At 39.4% G+C, this 19699-nt stretch overlaps 1 protein-coding gene across 3 annotated transcripts; it reads left to right on the forward strand.

The window, feature by feature from the left end:
- Positions 1–94: 94 nt before the first annotated feature.
- Positions 95–15700, forward strand: xpo6 (exportin 6). Of its 3 annotated transcripts, none has more exons than XM_058653303.1 (25): positions 95–240; positions 630–845; positions 1958–2048; positions 3827–3939; positions 4390–4587; positions 5456–5615; positions 6900–6977; positions 7168–7699; positions 8414–8540; positions 8629–8738; positions 8880–8988; positions 9161–9253; positions 9774–9843; positions 9945–10104; positions 10328–10420; positions 10806–10950; positions 11393–11542; positions 11733–11922; positions 12020–12175; positions 12252–12366; positions 12502–12673; positions 13506–13667; positions 13848–13946; positions 14233–14463; positions 15040–15700. In XM_058653303.1, the coding sequence occupies exons 2-25, from the start codon at positions 843–845 to the stop codon at positions 15139–15141; spliced, it is 3459 nt and encodes a 1152-aa protein (XP_058509286.1). In that variant the 5' UTR covers positions 95–240; positions 630–842; the 3' UTR covers positions 15142–15700. The 3 variants fall into 3 exon arrangements, with proteins under 3 accessions (XP_058509286.1, XP_058509287.1, XP_058509285.1); XM_058653304.1 differs by having other exon boundaries at positions 108–499; XM_058653302.1 differs by having other exon boundaries at positions 108–845.
- Positions 15701–19699: the final 3999 nt, after the last annotated feature.

Consider the following 19699-nt stretch of genomic DNA (forward strand, 5'->3'; position numbering starts at 1 on the left):
TTTTGAATATTAGTAAAATACTATATTTTGAAATATTTGCCGGAAGTTGTGAATTTATTGCTATATCTACATTGACACAAGCCTATCGGGTTGGTTGATTTCTGCGGCAAAAGAGGAAGTTGCGAAGCCAAAGCTGTAATCTTCAAGCTAGCTGTAGTTTTGAGCCGCCCTAAACTGAGAGAAGGGGAATAACAGGAACAAGCGTCCATAGTATTTCAATTTACATTGCAGATTTGCCAGGTATACAACGTCACTTGCTTTCAAGTAAAGGCAGGTTGCCGTGACCATTAGCCTTGGAAGCATGTTCGCGTTTGACAGCAGGCTAAAATGATGCCTCCATCCTTCTAGAAAAAAGCTAACGAGTTAGCCATCCGCTTCAGCGTTAGCCACTAGCCTCGATACGCTTGACATAGAAAGCTAATTAACGCAGGACACTTCTCCGATGTCGGAGCCAGTGTTAGATGTCCTACAAAACAACATTTCACATCGTAACTTAATGGTAAACGCGCTAATTTGACAATGTACACGAACCTGCCGATTCGAGATAGCTCAATGTTAAGGCTGTATATTTGGTAAGCGAGAACGCCCTGTATTCCAGCGAAGCTGAGTTATCTCCGTGTTTATTGCAGCAGAGTCAACCACGCCGGTGTTTGCTCGCGAGTTGTTTGGCGTGTCGACCCGAGCAGAGGAGGAGACCATGATAAACACCCTGTGCATTCGCCAGCCACAGTGTAGCTAACGTTAGCTACAGAACTGGCTAGTCAGGTAGCTAATGTTGGCTCAAAGCTGTAATTAAGCCGACACTAAAAGTGAACTGAAGAAACCATCTGAGCCAGCTAAACATGGTAAGCATAACCCAACATTTAGTAATTAATTAAATAGTAACTAGTAGCTGTTTCCCTGCCTTGTTTGCAAAGAGCTAACGTGGTGCGAGATCTTGAGATTCGAATGTTCCAACAGGAAACAACTCAACGTCATTTAATTCAGTTTCTTTCATCTGTACATATAGCTAATCGCACGTGCTAGTTTTGCACCACGGTGTCGTATGTGTGTTTAGTCACATAACGGTTTATGAGAGGGCAGGTATTGCATGTGATGTGACAGCCCTCAAGGCCATTTCACGGAACAAGACGCCCATCTTGCAAAAGCGAATATTTGCTCCGAGTGTTGTTGAGCCTCGGCAAGTTGTGGCTTATTTGAGGAATTCAGACCCGCCTGCTGCCACAGGAGCTCATGAGCTTCTTTTTTTTTTATATCATCTATTTGCTCCCTTTTCCTCGGCAGCCCAGCTTCCTCCACCTGTCAAAGCGTGCTATAACATTTGATATTTTCTATCTGTCTTACATAAAGCTCGATTCAGATTGTAAACTATTCATTTTCTAATGCAATACTCAGTGCACGTGTGAACAGTAGATTTGCAAAGTTGTGTGAACGGAGTCTAAGCCAAAACGTGCACACCAGTGATACATGCGCAGTAACTAACTCGGGCAGGCATTGACATTTTAAGGTTCCCACTCCACTTGGTGATTGATCGAGCAAGATGGTAATATAAACCGTGCACCCACAAGTTCAAACTCAGTTAAGGCCTTTTCCAAATAATTTGACAACATATTGAAGTTTGATACACATACACAGGACTTTTTGTTAATTATAAATAAATGCTCATAAATTCTGACTTTGACAGTGGGCCTCCTTTACCTTCGGCATGTGTAATGAAAGGCTGTAATAAACAATTGTTTTCACAATCCATTATCTTCTCAATGATTGATTCTTTGAAACATTAGTTGTTTGGTTTATGAATTGTCTGTAAACTGCACCAGGAAGTGCTACAGAATGTGCATTCATTCGATGTTGTTCATGCAGTGTTGTGTGTTTGTAACACCGTGCAGCTGTAGGCATCCAGTGCTGCTTGCAGACCTAGTTATTTTATATTTAACTTCCTTTTGTTCTCCACCAGGCCTCAGAGGAGGCATCGCTGCGTGCACTGGAGAGTCTTATGACGGAGTTCTTTCACAACTGTACGACCAATGAGCGAAAGAGAGAAATAGGTAAGTTTGGGCATGAACCCCCCAGATGCATTTTCAGGTGTGTTCCTCCACCAAGCTGGTTAATAAACATAACACCATATAACATGTCACTATAACAATGAAAAGGAAAACTTGTTTGACATCCTTATCCTGCCTAAGATTATTATTCTATCAATTTGAAACGGTTCACTTGTGTATGACATTGTCTCATCATTTTGCGGATTTTTCTAAATGTGCCACATTTCAACCCAAAATCTATATACCTTAGCATGTCTGAAACCCTACACCCACAGTGTACTGTATTGTGCATTACACTGTATGTACAGTTAGAAGTAAGTAGGCTTTTTTTTTACATGTTATTTTGCAGACTTGACTAAAATGATTTAAAGATATTATTTTCTGACCCTACATAAAAAAATAGTGTTAAAACAGTAAAAAAATGTTATTGTATATATTTTGGTTATGTTTGACCACTCTTTGAAACTACAACAGTAGTTTCGTTTCATCAAAATTCTAAAAAGACTGAGAAATTACTTCACAAATAGTATAAAAAAACTTTTGCTAATTTATGTAAGGATCAGTTCAGTCAGACAAACTCTGTCTGTACAAGAAGTGTCTATATGTGTGCGTGTCCCTCTCTCTCAGATGTAAAGACAACACAGACATACCTTGGAGACAGGGTGTTCAGATTATTATTATTATTGATAGTTTCATGATTAAGGTTAGTTAACATGTTTACACACAGGGTCCAAAATTAACATTCTGCAAGCGCCAAATGCAGGTAGATACTCTTGTTAGATTCTCGGAAGACTGTCAGCCACACTAGAGGGTTTGTTTATACCAGAATAGTTATGTAATAAAACACTATCCTGAGAGTCTCAACTGTATTTTGATTTATGGAGTACTCTGCTTTGGTCTCCTGTGGTGCAGATTTATATTCACATATACTGTAAAGACCCCTGCTCTGCCTTTGATTGGCTCTCTGAACTTGACTCCTTTTTTTTTTTTATCTAAGTCTTATCAATCTTTGTACCATGTTCATAATAACATTTATAAACTACAGTCGAGGGGCAGAGTAGGGGGGAAGTTTTTGGAAAATTTCACTTGACATCAGAGTGGGCCAACCCTTCAAATGAAAACCCACCAAGAAAAAGAAGGACAAAGCAACTACAAAAAAGGTTCTGTGAGGAATGGTTTGGAGATGATAGTTATGGTTGGTTCTACAGTATATTTGCAGAGGTTATGGTGATATGTTTTTCAGTTTTCCCTAGTATGCCAACGATGAATAAACTTCTGTCAACAGAAGTTAAACAACACAGTGTTTTTTATTGCTATTAGTAATTGTAAGTAATTGTGTAAAAGTGTCAGAACATCTCAGAGATGATCAAGAGAAATGGAAGGACCCTTAACTCAAGTGAAGTCTCTAAATACATGTGTCAGTGTAACATTTATATCTCTAATGAATGTACAGAAATACTAAATACAATTTTTAATTTGTAATAATAGGGGCACCGAGTGCAGGTTGAGGATGGCCAAAATTAAGATAAATGATAGATATAATGGTACAACATGATATGAATAAGGTGAAGGAGTCTGAATTCTCTGCTTGCACTGATGGAACAGTTTGTCACTTTACAGTGTTAAATGTGACATGCAATCATTTGGTTTCTAAGAATGGGTTTTTGGTGTGACTATTTTTTTTAATGTGTACTTCCTGTTTTATGACACACGACTTTTTCAGTCTCCAAGTAAAGACCTACATTACAGTTTACCTCAAGCCTACTTCCTTCTTTCTGCAGAAGAGCTGCTGAATAACTTTGCGCAGCAGACTGGAGCATGGCGGCACTGCTTGTTCTTCCTTTCCAATACTCGGAATGAGTACGTAATGATGTACAGTCTGACAGTATTTGAAGTAAGTGCAGTAATGCATGTGAAATGCTGATTTTTAGTTTCTACTACTGTCCAATGCATTCTACACCTTTGTGGTTTAAAAATGAGACTGTACACAGAAAAATGCATTGCATATTTGGTACTACTGAGCATATGATGTGGTAAAGAGAATACATTTTATTCTGTTTTCTTATGTGTCCATAAAATATGCACAAAATGAAAAAAATAATTTGTATAAGAGGTAATTTGTCTTTAAATTCCTAACTAGGATATTTATGTTTACCTTTATGTATTCTGTTTGTAGCCTAATGATTGCATTTGTTTTTTGACACAATATGAATAAATCTTGATGAATGCATTAAATGAATTAAATGTCACAGGAATAACTTTTATTAGTGTTATTCGTAAGCCCTCTAAAGAGTTTCTTAGACACAGATTTAACAATACATCTTTCCCTTTTACTTGTTTACAGAACCTGGTGAACAAGATGTGGATTGGTGTTGCTTCACAAGATAAGATGGAGATCCGCAGCTGTCTGCCCAAACTCCTACTTGCTCAGTACAAATCTGTGCCCTATTTCATCCGTAACAAACTCTGCAAAGTCATCGTCGACATTGGTCGCCAAGACTGGCCAATGTTCTACCATGATTTCTTCACAAACACCCTTCAGGTAAGCCCTGGGTGCCGGTTAATGTTTTTGTAAATACTTGCAAGTTGACAAAGGAAAATGTGGCTTCACACACAGTACACTTGTTGCACGGAACATGTTTTTTTTTTATAATGTGAATTGGTGTTGTAGTACTCAAGACCAGCTTTGATTCAAAACATATTTGTTCTAAAGTTTGTTTTCCAAAAGCACAAATAATTGATTTGCTTAATAACCTCTAAAGACGACACACACACACCAAAGACAAAAACACTACACATTGCAACAGCACTCCCTCACTTCGGTTTAAGTGGAGGCTGATTAATGCACCCCCATTTTTGCATTACTTACTTATTGCTATATTTCTTTTAGTCCAAATAGACAGTTATAGCTGAAGTACTACGATGTCAAAGGTAGTAATTGATCTAGGGTTTTCAGTTTGTTGAGCAGGTCTGCCTCAAGGCATAGGTGTTGTACTTTGCATCAAGTGTAAATTCTACTAATTAAACATTAATGACGTTAAGTTGTATGAACTCTTTTAGTTCGGCTATTAAATGCAATATTGGCCTATCGCAGAACAGATAAATCAGTTATTCTGATTGTATTAGAGTACATACAGGTTATTTCAAGAGGGTGTAAGTGTTCCCTTTCATTACACAATTGAAAGGCAGCAGTCTGTACTGGAAGTGGAAAAAAAGGTCACCCTCGGTTGTCAAATTTAGTTTCATTTCATAAAATTGTTATAACTGCAGTAGGATTGGTCTTTCTTTCGATGGTTTGTAGCACACCGCCTCCGCTAAAAACATTGTGAGGATTCCTATACCGACAAACTGCATAATAGAACATACTTCAGAATAAGTAAAATTATCTGTAAATCTGTTGTGATCTACAGTTGATTCAGTCTCCAGCGTTGGCTCACTTGGGGTTGGTGATGTTGAAAACCACATCAGAGGAGCTTGCATGTCCTCGAGAAGATCTTAGTGTTGCTAGAAAAGATGAGCTGCGTAAACTGCTGCTGGAGCAAGTCCCAACTGTACTTGGACTGTTGACTGGTAAGAACAACCTTAAATATTTTATTCAAAATAGATATTAAATAAAATAAAATTCTGCGTTCATTTTCAAGACGATTGAAGTGTTCTTCAGGAAAGAAAGACAGACATTACCAGGGTGCAGGGTTACCAAATTATTGCATCATTTATGACACTGCCGGTCTGGGTGATGTATATCGAGATTTTAAGAAATATCGATATATTTTCATACAGAATGAGACAATTTTGTGGTATCGATATTGTTCATGTTGCGATAAAATCATACTCTTGAGAGAGTCCTGTGTATGAGAAGCACCTGAACAATATTTACATAACACGTGAAAAAATATATATTTTGTTATGCAGTACAATAACATACTTTATTTTATTTAAAATAGATTGTTGATACTGTGCAACTGTCTGGAATAGAAGTGCCTGTGTGACATTTGGCACATCTGGTTTCGACTTAAAACAGTTTTTTTGTTATTACTGTACTATAAATAACAAAAATACAGTTTATCATATACCGCCATTCAACTAAATAAAATATTTATATAACATTTTAATACGTAATATAATATATAATATTTTGGTCTATGTCGCCCAGCCCTACAGTACAATTCTGTCATTTACAAGGACACAAAATTAAATCGTCCTATTGTTGTGTGCATACACATGCATCAAGTGTTCAGTTAGAATGGACTATATTGACATGCACAGTGTTGTCTAATTCTCCGGAAGTAGAAGAAGAAGAAGAAGAAGCTTCACTTCTGCTTCCATAGTAAACAAATGTTGCATGTGTCTGCTCATCCCCTCACTGTCGGCTATCCTTCTCATTTTCCTTCTCTTCCTCGCCTTTAACCTTTTTTGTCTGTCCATTATTCAGACACCAAACCGTATCGACTGTTTATATGAACACCAATCTGAATGACCTTCACCATATACCAGCACTCTCGTTCGGAATGAAATTTGTTTCCAAATGGGCTGTATCGAATCGGAGTTTTTGGATTGGCATGTTACATGACATTTTTGTTCCAATCAGGCTTTTATTCTGTTTGCTTGTTGTGTTCGTGTTCATGTAAACATAGCTAGTGTCTAGTTGTGGTGTAAACTGACTTAGGTGGCTAAACTTGAATTCTTTCAGGCTTTTGTCTTTTGGACAAATTCTTTTCACTTGTCCAGACACAAAGCTAAAAGGAGTTTATGATTGTTTGTATGTAACATAATTATTTGTCAGGCTGAGCAAATGTATTGACAGAAGCCTTTCAGTACATGTTGAGTTACCGCCGGTCTCACCTCTTGTTCAAGGTATCCTCGAGACCTTCTGGGACAAGCACAGTGTTATAGCTTCCACACCACCTCCCTCACCCACCTCAGGAGAAAGCAGTAAGTGAATCTTTAGTTTTGCTGAACTATGTGTTGTCTTTGTGTTATTCTGACCTGTCAAGGGACTGCAGGGTTAGGGTTAAAAAGATTAAATGAAATCTAAAAGTGCAAGGACACAATATTAGTGTGGTTATAATCATGGAACAGTTGTGTCTTAACTTGACTGTTTTGTGTCTTTTTGCTCTATCAGTGGAATTGCTGGGCAGTTTGTTTCAGAGCAGCCAGTACTCAAAGCTGCTTTGCCAGCCCATGGCAGCATTGGACAATGAGAGCCAGCAGCTGTGCTGTCTTGTTTTGGAGTGTTTGGCCCATCTGTTCAGCTGGATTCCTCTGTCCACAAGCATCACACCCTCCCTGCTGGCGTCCATTTTCTATTTTGCACGTTTTGGTTGTGATCTCCAGACAAAAGCCAAGATGGGATCCTTCATCTCCTCCAATTCTTCCTCATCTAATGGTCAACTTAACCCTGGGACAATGGCACCCACATCAAACGGAGGTGGGAGAAATGGACACCAAAGTGAGGGCAGTAAAGTGGCTCGTGCCCGGCTTGGTGTACTCGCCATGACATGTGTTAATGAACTGGTGTCAAAGAACTGTGTGCCAATGGATTTTGAGGAGTACCTGCTGCGCATGTTCCAGCAGACCTTCTTCCTTCTGCAGAGGCTGACACGAGAAAATAATGCACATACGGTTAAAACCCGCCTCCAGGAGCTTGATGAGAGGTATGTTTTAGTCCACTGGTGCTTGTACGATGGTGTGAGCATTTGCATGCATGCATACTCAAAGTTATTGTGAACTTAACAGTTTCTAGTTTGAATATGGTAGCTGTTGCAGTCTTCAGATTAAAAAAAAATTGCCAGTTAAAAGCTGTCAAATTCTCTGATTTTTGGCATTTAGACAGGAATCATACAGTAATTATTTCTCATTCACCTAATCGTAACACAGCCCGAAAATACAAGACACGTAATCGGTTTTAAACATTTTTCAGAAAAAACTGCTTCCACAGATTTAGGTGCCAAGTATTTAGTGTGATCTATCCTTACACCCTTAATACCGACCCTTAATATCTGTTGTTTAAAGGGTCTGTTATACCAGATTTATTGAATACATGCTTGAGCATTACATACGTATCTTGTATGAGGTTAACTCATTTCACGACTTGCTGATATACAGGAATAGCTTTCAGTCACTTAATGGGGTGACTTAATGTAGATGTTTGTGGTAATCTAGAAGCGACACAACCTTCAAGTAATGTCTAAGAATATGTTGATGGTGGATTAGGTTAGTTATCACTTGTATAAATTGAGAAATAAAACAATCTAATCACTTTTGTCTAAAAATGCTTAGGCTACTGTACCGTTTACCTACTGTGGGGGGAACCCGTGAGCAAATCCTACATTGTGTCACTTTGGGTTTTTTTTTCTTTCATCCTGCAGTTACTTGGAAAAGTTCACAGATTTCCTGCGACTGTTTGTCAGTGTTCACTTGAGGCGGATTGAGTCGAGTCCTCAGTTTCCAATTGTAGAGTTTCTTGCTCTGCTTTTCAAATACACCTTCAACCAGGTAATAATAATGAGCACACCACGCAAATTGAATTTTTATAGTTCTGCTGCAAACTTGCATCTTACTGTTTTATATTTCCCCTCCTCAGCCTACTCACGAAGGCTACTTTGCCTGCTTGGACATTTGGAGTGTGTTTTTGGAATTTTTAACCACTAAAATCAAAAGCAGACTAGCAGACAGAGACAGTATCCTGAATAGGTAAGTGGCTCAGAAAAATGGTTTTGAAAGAAAATGTGAATGAAAATGGGTTAATGAGCTCTTATCAATGCACCTATAATTAATATTGTTACATTTTGTCTGATTGAAATAGTTGCTAAATGTATTTTTCTGCTTGAACAGGTACAAAGATGCCTTAGTTCTTTTGTTAAGGGAAGTTCTGAATCGAATACAGTTCAGATACAATCAGGCCCAGTTAGAAGAGCTTGATGATGAGACTCTGGATGATGATGTAAGTAAAATCTTTAACATTATAGTTCCTTGTCATTTGTAGCTTGTATTCCTCTAATCCTCAAGAAATCTTAAGTAAATATTATTAGAATCATAAGAAATGCATGAACTATGAAGCCGTTTTTAGCTTTCTCTTGAGGTGCCAGGTGTTTTACTTCTTTTTATCACAATAGAAACAGACAGAGTGGCAGAAGTACCTGCGTCAGAGTTTGGAGGTGGTTGCCAAGGTGATGGAGTTGCTCCCATCGCATGCATTCTCTGCTTTGGTAAGACATCACTGTCACTTTCACCTGTCGTACTCTATGCAAAAAAATCTATGGAACTCTCAAGCTTTGCACACTGTATTACATGCACTTTCAACCCTTAACAGTTACATGTATTAAACTGAAAGTACAATACCACTATGAGTTCAGGAAGCATGTGTGATGTCGTGTTTATATTTGTGTCATGGTTCATAAATATATGAAATGTGATGGTGGAAATGGGTTCCTGTTTGAAACCAAGGTTGTTGCAAGTATTGCAATACCGGTGTGGTTACATTAAAGTCTTTTCTCACCCAACGTAGAGTCCAGCCTCACTGAGACCTTGATTTTTGCTTTTTTTTTCTACATTGTGTGCAGTTTGTGCATGTTTTTATGATGGTTGTTTTGTACTGTAATAATAGTAACAACAATAATAACAACAATAATAATAATAAAAATTCTCATGTATATTGGCTTTATTGTTGCATTTTAAGAACTGTGCCCAGTGTGACTGTCTCCTCTTTATACTCTTTCCTATCTCAAGTTTCCAGTCCTTCAAGAGAATTTGGAGGTGTACCTGGGTTTGCGGCAGTTTATTGTCACCACTGGCACCAGTATGTAACTTTAACCTATGCTTGTATTTAAAATATTAGCTGCATTTCTGACTGTGGACATTTCCATACATTAAAAATGTTAACGATCCGTCATCTTTCAGGTCGCAGGCTCAATATCACTGCAGAGAATGACTGCCGTCGACTACACTGTTCTCTCAGGGACCTCAGCTCCCTACTTCAGGCTGTCGGACGCTTGGCTGAGCATTTTACCAGTGACGTTTTTGCTGCACGTTTCAGTGACACTCTGGCTGTGGTGGAGAGGTTTGTGCTTTACCAAACATGCAAACATAGAGAAGGGATCTTGGTCTCAGAATGTATTGTAAAATGGTGTCATTACATTCTCATCTCACTTTAAAATTTGTCTTTGTTATTGATAATATTAGGTTTTATTGTTGATGATGAAAAATAGTTGTTTTCTACTGGCTTAATTGAAAGATCGTAATATGATTATAAACCTTTTTTTTTCCCCCCTTTCTTTTTCAAGGTTGGTTGAAGTGACGTGTTATGGCTCTCAGACCAGTCTTTACGACCTGGAGACCGCTGTGCCTTCTGTGCTCAAGCCAGACCTCACTGATGTGTGAGTATCACATGTTTGAAGCAGAAATGAAATCACATGTGGCTCACTGGTTACAAAGCCATACTGTTGTGTTACTGAGCATAGTGCTAGAGATGTGGTGATCTCCATTTTTGTCAATGTAAAAATGACCCTTTCTTGGCAACGTGAATAAAAGCAGCAGAAAAGTTACTGTGGCTGTTTGCACTGTGTTGGTGACATTGTTTCCTATTATTTGTTTATGGAACAGCTTTACATTTTTGTAAATTTTACAAAATTTCGTCTACCAGAAAAAATACTTAATACTACTAATGTACATGCAAATTTAGAATAAAGTGAAGTTTTGTGAAGAAGAAGCAGGCGTGATTTTCACGAACATGTTTTTAACTGTGTGTAATGTTTGTTGCAGACATGCACAGGCCCTCGCTGCTTTGCAGGCCTACTCTCACTGGCTTGCACAGTTCTACAGTGAAGTCCACAGTCAAAACCAGAGCCAGTTTATCAACCTCATCACATCTGCTATAGATGCCACCAGCCCTCTCATCACAACTAAGGTAGCTTCCCTCTCTGTTTCTTTCCCTTTCAGTAATTACATTCATGAAAAATAGTTTTGCAATTGAACATTACCTATTGTTATTGTTATTATTATTATTATTATTATTATTATTATTATTATTATTGTAGGAATAATTAATAATTTACTCTGTACATAATTGCAACAAAAATTTCTGTTAGACATGCTAGTCCGTATGTTTGTAAGCAACAGGTTTGGTTCTGTTTTCTTTTTTTTGTTTTTTTTACACTTCCTTACTTCCACTTTGTGTTTGTTTTATTCCATTATTGTGTAAAACTGCTTAATTAACTGTTATAGTGCAGTTTTAATGATAGTATTACCTTGTCATGACAGAGCAACAAGAAGGTAAAGAACCAACTGGAGAGTGTTGCTTCGTAATAGTTCTTATTCATTTAGCACTTGCATTCTGCTTTTATCTCTAGGTACCTGACAAGCTGCTGCTTTCAGCGTGCCATCTGATGGTTTCCATCACATCAACAGTGCGTCCTGTGTTCCTGGTCACTCTGCCAGCTGTTCAGAACATCTTCAACCTCATTACTACAGAGAACCGGACCCACAGACTTCCCCAAGAGGTAGATGTTTTTTGGTTTTATTTTGCACGTTACAGTGTCATTTGCTTATTAAGAAGTTCAGCAGTTGCATTGTTTATAGGACTGGTGATTTGTAAATGTATCGGTTTAATTTGAAAATAGCTGATTTTAAAAAGTCATTTCACGATACTTGAAATAATCTTGAGATTGTGGATGTTTTCTGTTCATACAGGCTCACACGTTGGTTTGTAGAGCTTTATCGAACATGCTCCTGCTCCCGTGGCCAAATTTACCAGAGAGTGAGCAGCAGTGGCAAACACGCTCCAGCAACCATGCTAGCCTCGTGGCAGCCCTCACGCGAGAATATCGACTTTTAAGAGGCACAGTTAACATTACTCCACGGCAACCTGCGCTGGATGACGGTCAGTATTGTTCTCTTTTGTTATTTCTGGACTTATTACTGTGGCACTCTTTCATTCTTTGTCCTCGCTTGTGTTTGCTGATCATCTCTCACTGCAGTGAAAGCAGTGATACAGCGGACACTGCCTGTGCTCAGAGACATCGTGGACAGCATCTCTGGGGAACCCACCAAATCACGCCAGATCTGCTATCAGAGTCTTCAGGAGTCTGTCCAAGTGTCCCTCAGCCTTTTCCCAGTGTTTATTCAACAACAAGGTCAGTCTCTAGTTTCTAGTTGAGCTGTTCGTCTGATTGGCTCATCTGATTGGACAACTTAAACTCTCTTTGTCAGATGTGACGGATGAGATGCTGGCCTTCTTCCTGACGCTGTTTCAGGCGTTGCGAGTCCAGATGGGCGTAACCTTCACTGGTCAAATCATTCAAACGTTCCTCAGCATGTTCACCAGGTATATTAATTGACGTCATTTTTCTAGTTCTCACAATATTGCATTCTCTCCACACGGATGAAGTTTAAAATGTCCTGGGGCTTCCACTGTAAATACTGCTATTACACTAATTAATGTCACCTGTCTGTGCTTCAGGGAACAGCTAGCAGCCAGTATTTTGCAAGAGGGCAGTGCAGGGTGTAGAGTGGTGCAGAAGTTCCTGAAAATCCTGCAGGTGGTGGTGCAAGAGCCTGGTCAAGCTTTTAAACCCTTCCTACCCAGCATCCTCTCTCTGTGCATGGAGCAGGTTTATCCAGTGGTGGCAGAGGTCAGTTAATGGTCACATGCTCAAGGTCTACATTTATTATGGTGTGTTCATATCTAAAATTACCAGGAATGTTCCGATCAGCTCTTCTGGTCTCCCAATCTGATTCTTTTTACTGTTAAGTATTTGCCGATACCAAGTCCTAATTCAATACTTATGTTTGCCTAGATAACAGAGCTGTACAGTGCATTTAAAAAAAAAAAGAAAGTGGTAAATAATTAATATTCCTGTCTGGAGTTTAGCTTCTGCTATGTTTAACATAGGGTTTTGCTATAAACTTTGAAATACTCCTCTGTACTCCACTAGATGCCAGGACTCTACAGTATAAAGCCAAGCATATGTGTGTCCTGCCAACATTTCATAATAAAAGCCTTGGTGAAAAAAATAATTTGATCTTATGAAGTGAAATGATGAAGTGCTCTTACTTTGAAAAAGGAAAGTAGCGTGTTGTGTTTGTGACAAATAAGACAGAAAGTAAATGTCAAAACTGCATTGAAAGTTCCTTTTCACTGTCTGTTTTGCTGTGAAATACTCAGCTCAGCAAATATGACGAATTATATCAAAATCAGGTAGTATTAAATAAATGTCTCCGGAGTAAAAGGTCCCTGTGAGGTGACCTCAGAACAATAATAAAAAACTATCCTAGAACAGCTCTGATTCAATGGGTTAGGATTGGGACATCAGTAAGATTGACATACCTTTGGTCCATTTTTTGGACCAAACGATTACTAGATTAATCGAAAAAACTATGTAAATATGCGTTAGTTGCAGCCCTTGTCATGTTCTTATGGTATGATGTGATGAATTATTTTTAATAATCCTGTCCTCTATATAGCGGTCTTCCCCAGATGTCAAAGCAGAGATGTTTGAGTTGCTTTACCAAATACTTCACCAAAACTGGAGGTACTTTTTTAAAGTGTCGGTCTTAATCAGTGTGCAAAGAGGAGCTGTTGATGATACCATGGAAAACGAAGCCCAGTTCACAGCTGCCATGCAGGTGAGTTCATGCAAGTGCCTTCTTGTATCTCAAGTTAAATCCTCACGGTTTTCTTCATGTTCAGTAACAGCAATTTATTGTAGCTTTTTTTAAAATGTGTAAAGGATAAATTCTAATTAAACAATGTCAAAGTATCCCGGCTTACGAACTGAACTAAAGACACTTTTACTTTTGTTTCAGGCTTTTGGGCAGTCTTTCCTGCAGCCTGACATCCACATCTTCAAGCAGAATCTCTCCTATTTGGAGTCACTTAACAGCAAGCACAAGTTGTATCACAGAGTAAGATCTTCTTTATTATATATTATATACTTTATTATATTGTCTTTCTTTTTAGATGTGTCCTTTAACATTGTGCACCAACAACAATAAAGCAGGGCACACATGAGTCTACACCAGTGTGACAGCTGGTATTGTCTTCTCTCTGGAGGCTTTATAGCAGGATGTCCACTTTTTATACAAAGTCTCAACCATTTTTGTTTTTAAAAGTGACTTCAGGTTACTGTGATAGCACCAAATAATCTGTACAAACTCATAGTCCTTTCTTTGTGTCTGTTGCACCTTTTAGAAGCTTTTCCGGACCTCGATGTTGTTCCACTTCATCAACGTCCTACTGCAGGTCCTTCTCCACAAAAGCCATGACCTCCTTCAAGAGGAAATCACCCTTGCCGTTTACAACATGGCCTCTGTAGACTTTGATGCCTTCTACTCGGCCTTCATGCCAGAGTTTCTCAACAGCTGCCAGGGAGTAGACACCAGCCAGCGAGCTGTTCTCGCCCGCAACTTCAAGCTTGAACAGGTAAAAATAAAATGTTGGGAGATCTTCTCTACCAGATGAGTAACCAAGTGAATATTGCACAAGGTATGATTGATGTACAATATTGCACACCACACCAACTGTGGCATATATACATGGTTTGTGAAAAAGCATTGGTTTCTTCAGGAACATGTTAATAAGACATCATTATAAGAATACTGGACAGCACAGTCCAGTCCTTACTTGATAGATGTTTTCATCTTATCAGAGGACATTATTATCTCAGATGTTACACACCTACTGTGACCTGTCAAAATGGCTGCTGTGCAAAAAGCTCTATTCAGTGGTCTTTATGGAAGCTGGTTTGTCAGGTCTGAAGTAAAAGGGGAAACACTTTCTGGACCTGGATGTTGCCTTAGATGATTTTCGTATTTAACGTTCACTTCTGTGATACTGCATGATGAATTGAATTGGTCGCAAAAATAAGAGCGAGACCTTTGTATCAGAGCATGTTGTTGTTCTCTCCTTGTGGTCAGATATAACGAGTTCAGACTACCTGCATGTGGTCTATGTTTTTGTCAACTTTTGTCGTCTCTTCTGTTTCTCTTCTTTCTAAAGGACCTGCCCTCGTTCACACAAAGCGTGCAGCGGCTGGTGAATGACCTTCGCTACTATAGACTGTGTAATAGTAGCCTGCCCACTGGCACCATCAAGCTATAGCACCAATGACTGTTTTAACCACTCCACCGGCATTTATGATCTTCAAGGACTGCCTGTGCTGACCACTATGCCCAACACTCCTCCTCCAACCTGGTGTTACTCCACCTACAAAGAAAAGTAGTAGAAAGGAAAACACGCATGATGTTGTCGAGTACCTGGAGGTTGAGGTTGCTGCTGATGTTTTTCTTTGATTTCTACTGTAGAAGGTCGGTGCATTATTTTTTTAATAAAGCAGTGCCCTCCTAATGTATTGCCACTGATAATTTGGTAAGAAATATAAACATGGTCTGCAGTTGGCTTTCGCCCAGACCTGGAGCAGTCTGAGCCAGGCCTTCTTTCCCACGCCTCTGGAAACACAGCCGAGCTGGGACTTAGCACTTTCAACTCATTGTGAGTTTTTAAAAATGTCTGCTTTTATTCATTTTGCCTTTTGATTTTTTTTTTTTTCTTTCTTCATCTCCAAAGGAGACAAACGCTCAACTTAAGATCTTTCATATCATTCCATTCTGATAAAGAGAAAATCTGCTTGATTTAAATAAAGTGCTTTTTTTTAGTACAATTCAGGTGTTCATGATTTATTGATCCATGTGCTGTGGTTAATGTTTTTTCAAATTAATTTTAAGTTGAATTCATCTTCTTAAATTTGCTGAATACTTTTTGCATTTTTATTTTGATCAGGAAGTCTTTGCAGAGTTACATTTTCCTTGAGGAATGGGACGTGAAACATCAACACACAGTTCACGTGTTGCATGTGACGCATCGCATGTTGCAGATGGCCACAACATGGCGAAAAGAGGACGCGTCGTCACAGGAGTAACAACCTAACGCCACAATAACGAGATGGAAACGGCTTCTCATTCTATCTGCAGATTTAACTGTGAGTGGGCAAGACCATTTGTTTCCAAGTTATGGTTTAATCCTTGTCGATCTTAAGTCATGTATCCTCCAGTATGTTGGGTCTCATTTCTTACGGTCTACAAACCAGAAGTAATACGTTGGATCACTGGGCTACTTTAAACAATCTCACACTGATGCTGAATATATGTCACTATATCTTTTGTGTAAAACTGTATATTTAGTGCTAAATTGACAATAAGCATAAAATTTCATGAAATTGCTGATTCTTTTATTCATGTTCTATTTAAGATAAATGCCACCAAATTAACAGCGCATTATACACCATGGACGGCACTAATCAGCCTGTGAAAATGTCCAATGTGATCTTCACCTGCATCACAAGCTAAAAACAAACAAGCTAAAATACTTAACTTAGGAGCTACAATGTCTTTTTGATATTGTTATACTATGATCAGGGAAATTAAACCAAAAATCATGTTTTCAAAGCTCTATTTGGAAGGAATTATATGACAATGTTGGTGTTTAGCTTTTAAAACAGAACCATCATCACCGCTGTTGTACGTTAGCTGCAGAAAGAAAACATTTCTCGGTTTTACAGCAGTTGGCCTCCGTAATAACGAATTAGTGACTAATGATGGCATTAAATGGCTCCAACCTGAAGCTGCCCACCTGCATTGTTCTTTGTTTTCAAATCTAGAATTCACGACTTTTCTGCCTTTGAACTCTACAACTAAGTGATTACATCATGATATTGCTCTGACGTTGTATAATATTATTTTTGGGAGACATGGAGCACTAGGGTAGCACGTCTTTGATCCATTTAAGATAAAGGGCAGGAAAAACAGAAATAACTTACTACTTTCTAATAAAGGTGTACAGACTGTCGGGAATTATTTGAAAAAGAACTGCGGAGAAGAAGAAAGTAGAATTTTTGAACTGTTGGAAGAACTTTGAGCTGCGGACGGAAACATTTTTCCTGTCGAGGGCAGCATTGCACTTGTCGCGGTACAAGCCTGCTGGAAATTATTATTTTAGAAGAAGGCCGTGATGCAACATTAAGGATGCCAACAGCCATTAAACACCAACCAACCAGGAGTGAAGAACAGATGAAGAGACAAAAGAAAGAGAGGAATCATGCAGTGATGCAACATTGTGGAGGCCAACTGTTATGAAACAACGACAAGTCCACATTAAGTTGGAATACTTTTTTTTTTGTTTAACTTAATGTTACTTTTTCAACTGCTCTGATTCACCATCAATTAATTTTTTTTAAAAAATCATAACATTAAGTGAGGAAAGATGATACTACAAAGCCGTACCTCTGTTTACCAGGTGATGGATTTTCAAGGTGAAGGAACTTACGGTCAAGTCATCAAGTGTTCGAATTTACACACATCGGAGGTGGTGGCAGTAAAGATCCACAAACAAGACCAACAAAGCTTTATGCGTGAATTGAAAGTACTGGAAGTAGTCCGGGCCCTCGACCCCGACAAAATGAACATAGTCCGATTCATTGAATATTTCCGTTCCGGCTCGCTCCATTGCATGGCCTTTGAAATGCTGGACAGGAGCCTTTGCGACCTGATGGACGAGAGGAACGGGCTGCCACTCAGCCTCAATGAAATTCGTCCAGTGACCCACCAGCTACTGGTCGCACTTGAGGCTCTGAATAATATCGGTATTATGCACAGAGACCTGAAACTCGACAACATAATGCTCGTCAATCACAAGCATGAGCCGTTTCGGATCAAAGTGATTGACTTTGGTTTCGCCCTTCCAATTTGGCAAGGGATGGATCCAGAGATCATCCAGAATCTCTCTGTCAGGGCTCCTGAAGTAAACTTAGGCCTCCCCTTGTCCGAAGCTGTTGATATGTGGTCAGTGGGTTGCATCATGGCACACCTCTACTTTGGCTACAGCCTCTTTCCTTTTAAATGTGTGTATAATTGGATGGAAACGATGCTGTGCCTGCTGGGATGGCCATCGCATGAGATGTTGATTGCCGGTAAATACAGCAATTTTTTTTTCGTTCTTGAAATGACTGAAGGCTGGAGGCTGAAGTCACCCCATGAGTTTTTGGAAGAAGCCAATGTTGAATGTGTTTATACGGGCGTTTCTTGCTTTGATTTGGACTATGAAGTAGAGAACAGTAAAGTGATACAGAATGAGCTTGAGTACAGAGATAGGATGGCATTTTTAGACATCTTAAAATGTTGTCTACATCTGGAGGCGCAACATAGAATTAATCCCAGTAAAGCCCTCACACATCATTTTGTAACAATGGTTCACATGGTGGACGCACTAGAAACAAGCTCATATGGAAACATGGCCCTCAATCTCATGATAGTTTCCCCCCTGGATAATTTGGAGGAATCAGAGTCCCCCAGCACTGAAACGTTTGATGACGAAGATTCAGAGAGTTTCTGGGATTATCTAAACCATTCACACACTAAAATACCCAGCCATGCCAAATCATGTAAATCTCCACATGCCTTCTACAGTGGACTTAAAGACACTGCTGATCTGGCCATCGACGAGTTGGGTACTTGTGACAGAGGTTCAGATGATTGTGGTCCAACTGATGGAGCTGCAGGCTCCATTTCTCCAAACACCGGAGCTGTCACTGCCGTCAGACCTGTCGACGTCAACACTTGCCCTGAAGGAGGCCCTCGAAGGAGCCTCTTTCAAAAGACTAGAAATGTGTTCCGCAGACTGTGGCAGCATGTGGTTGCGGGCAAATAGTATGCGGACAGCGTTAATGTGATAATCGAGATTAGTTAAAGTGCGCTTGTTGTGATGATCGCATGTAGAGTCTTTTGCGCACGAGGTTCACACACAGAGTGTGTCCGAGGTGCACATGCAACTAAAACAATCATGGTAGTCCAAGCAACTTTGAGAAGAAGACTGCGGATCAATCCCTTAGTCAGGAAGTGAAATGAATAAATAAATGAAGATGCAGCTGCTGAGAGACGTGAGAAATAATTCTGTTGCAGCTGTGTGTCACAGAATCACTCAGCCCGTGTCACTGTAGACTGTGTACATACATGTGTACTGCAGTGTGGTTCATTCTTCTGCCCGACCCAAATACACACACACAGCCTGTATGCAACGAAGAAGAAAACTTAACATCTGGAACACCTGCAAAGGGCAACTACTGTTGCATTACCATTTCTGAAGTTTCACATGTTACGTCAGGCTTACACGGTGGTAGTGAGACCTGCTATGATGTGTGGCTTGGAGACGGGAGGCAGAGCTAGAGATGCTGAGATTTTCATTGGGAGTGACCAGGATTAATTGAGATGGTTTGGTCACGAGCAGAGGATGGATAGTGATTATACTGGACAAAGGATGATGAAGATGGAGCTGGTGGGCTGGAGTAAAAGGATGTGTGAAGATGGACACGAGGACAGTTGTGTAACCTCAAGATGGAGGCAAAAGAAGAAGAAATAAATCTAAAAGCCAAGTGGATAAAGTAACTTTCTTTGAGGATACAAAGGTGGATGAACCATCATGGGATGTACCACCAACAGATCCAACAAGTGACTGAAATCAAGAAATCCAACCAATGGCTCAAACAGGCACCCAGTACAAGATCAACAGAGGCTGATGTCTCAATCTCCATCACAACAGGCAGGAACACCAGGTGCAGGCTGTCCAAAGATGCCCCTGAAACACTTCAGCATATAAAAGCAGGAAGTAA

The sequence above is a fragment of the Solea solea genome, chromosome 16, assembly GCF_958295425.1.
Source record: "Solea solea chromosome 16, fSolSol10.1, whole genome shotgun sequence".
NCBI classification, from domain to species: domain Eukaryota; kingdom Metazoa; phylum Chordata; class Actinopteri; order Pleuronectiformes; family Soleidae; genus Solea; species Solea solea.

Coding starts and splice junctions, on each gene's coding strand:
- xpo6 (XM_058653303.1), top strand. Junction 11,543..11,732: donor CCCACAGACTTCCCCAAGAG/GTAGATGTTTTT, acceptor CTGTTCATACAG/GCTCACACGTTGGTTTGTAG. Junction 12,176..12,251: donor AGTGTTTATTCAACAACAAG/GTCAGTCTCTAG, acceptor TCTCTTTGTCAG/ATGTGACGGATGAGATGCTG.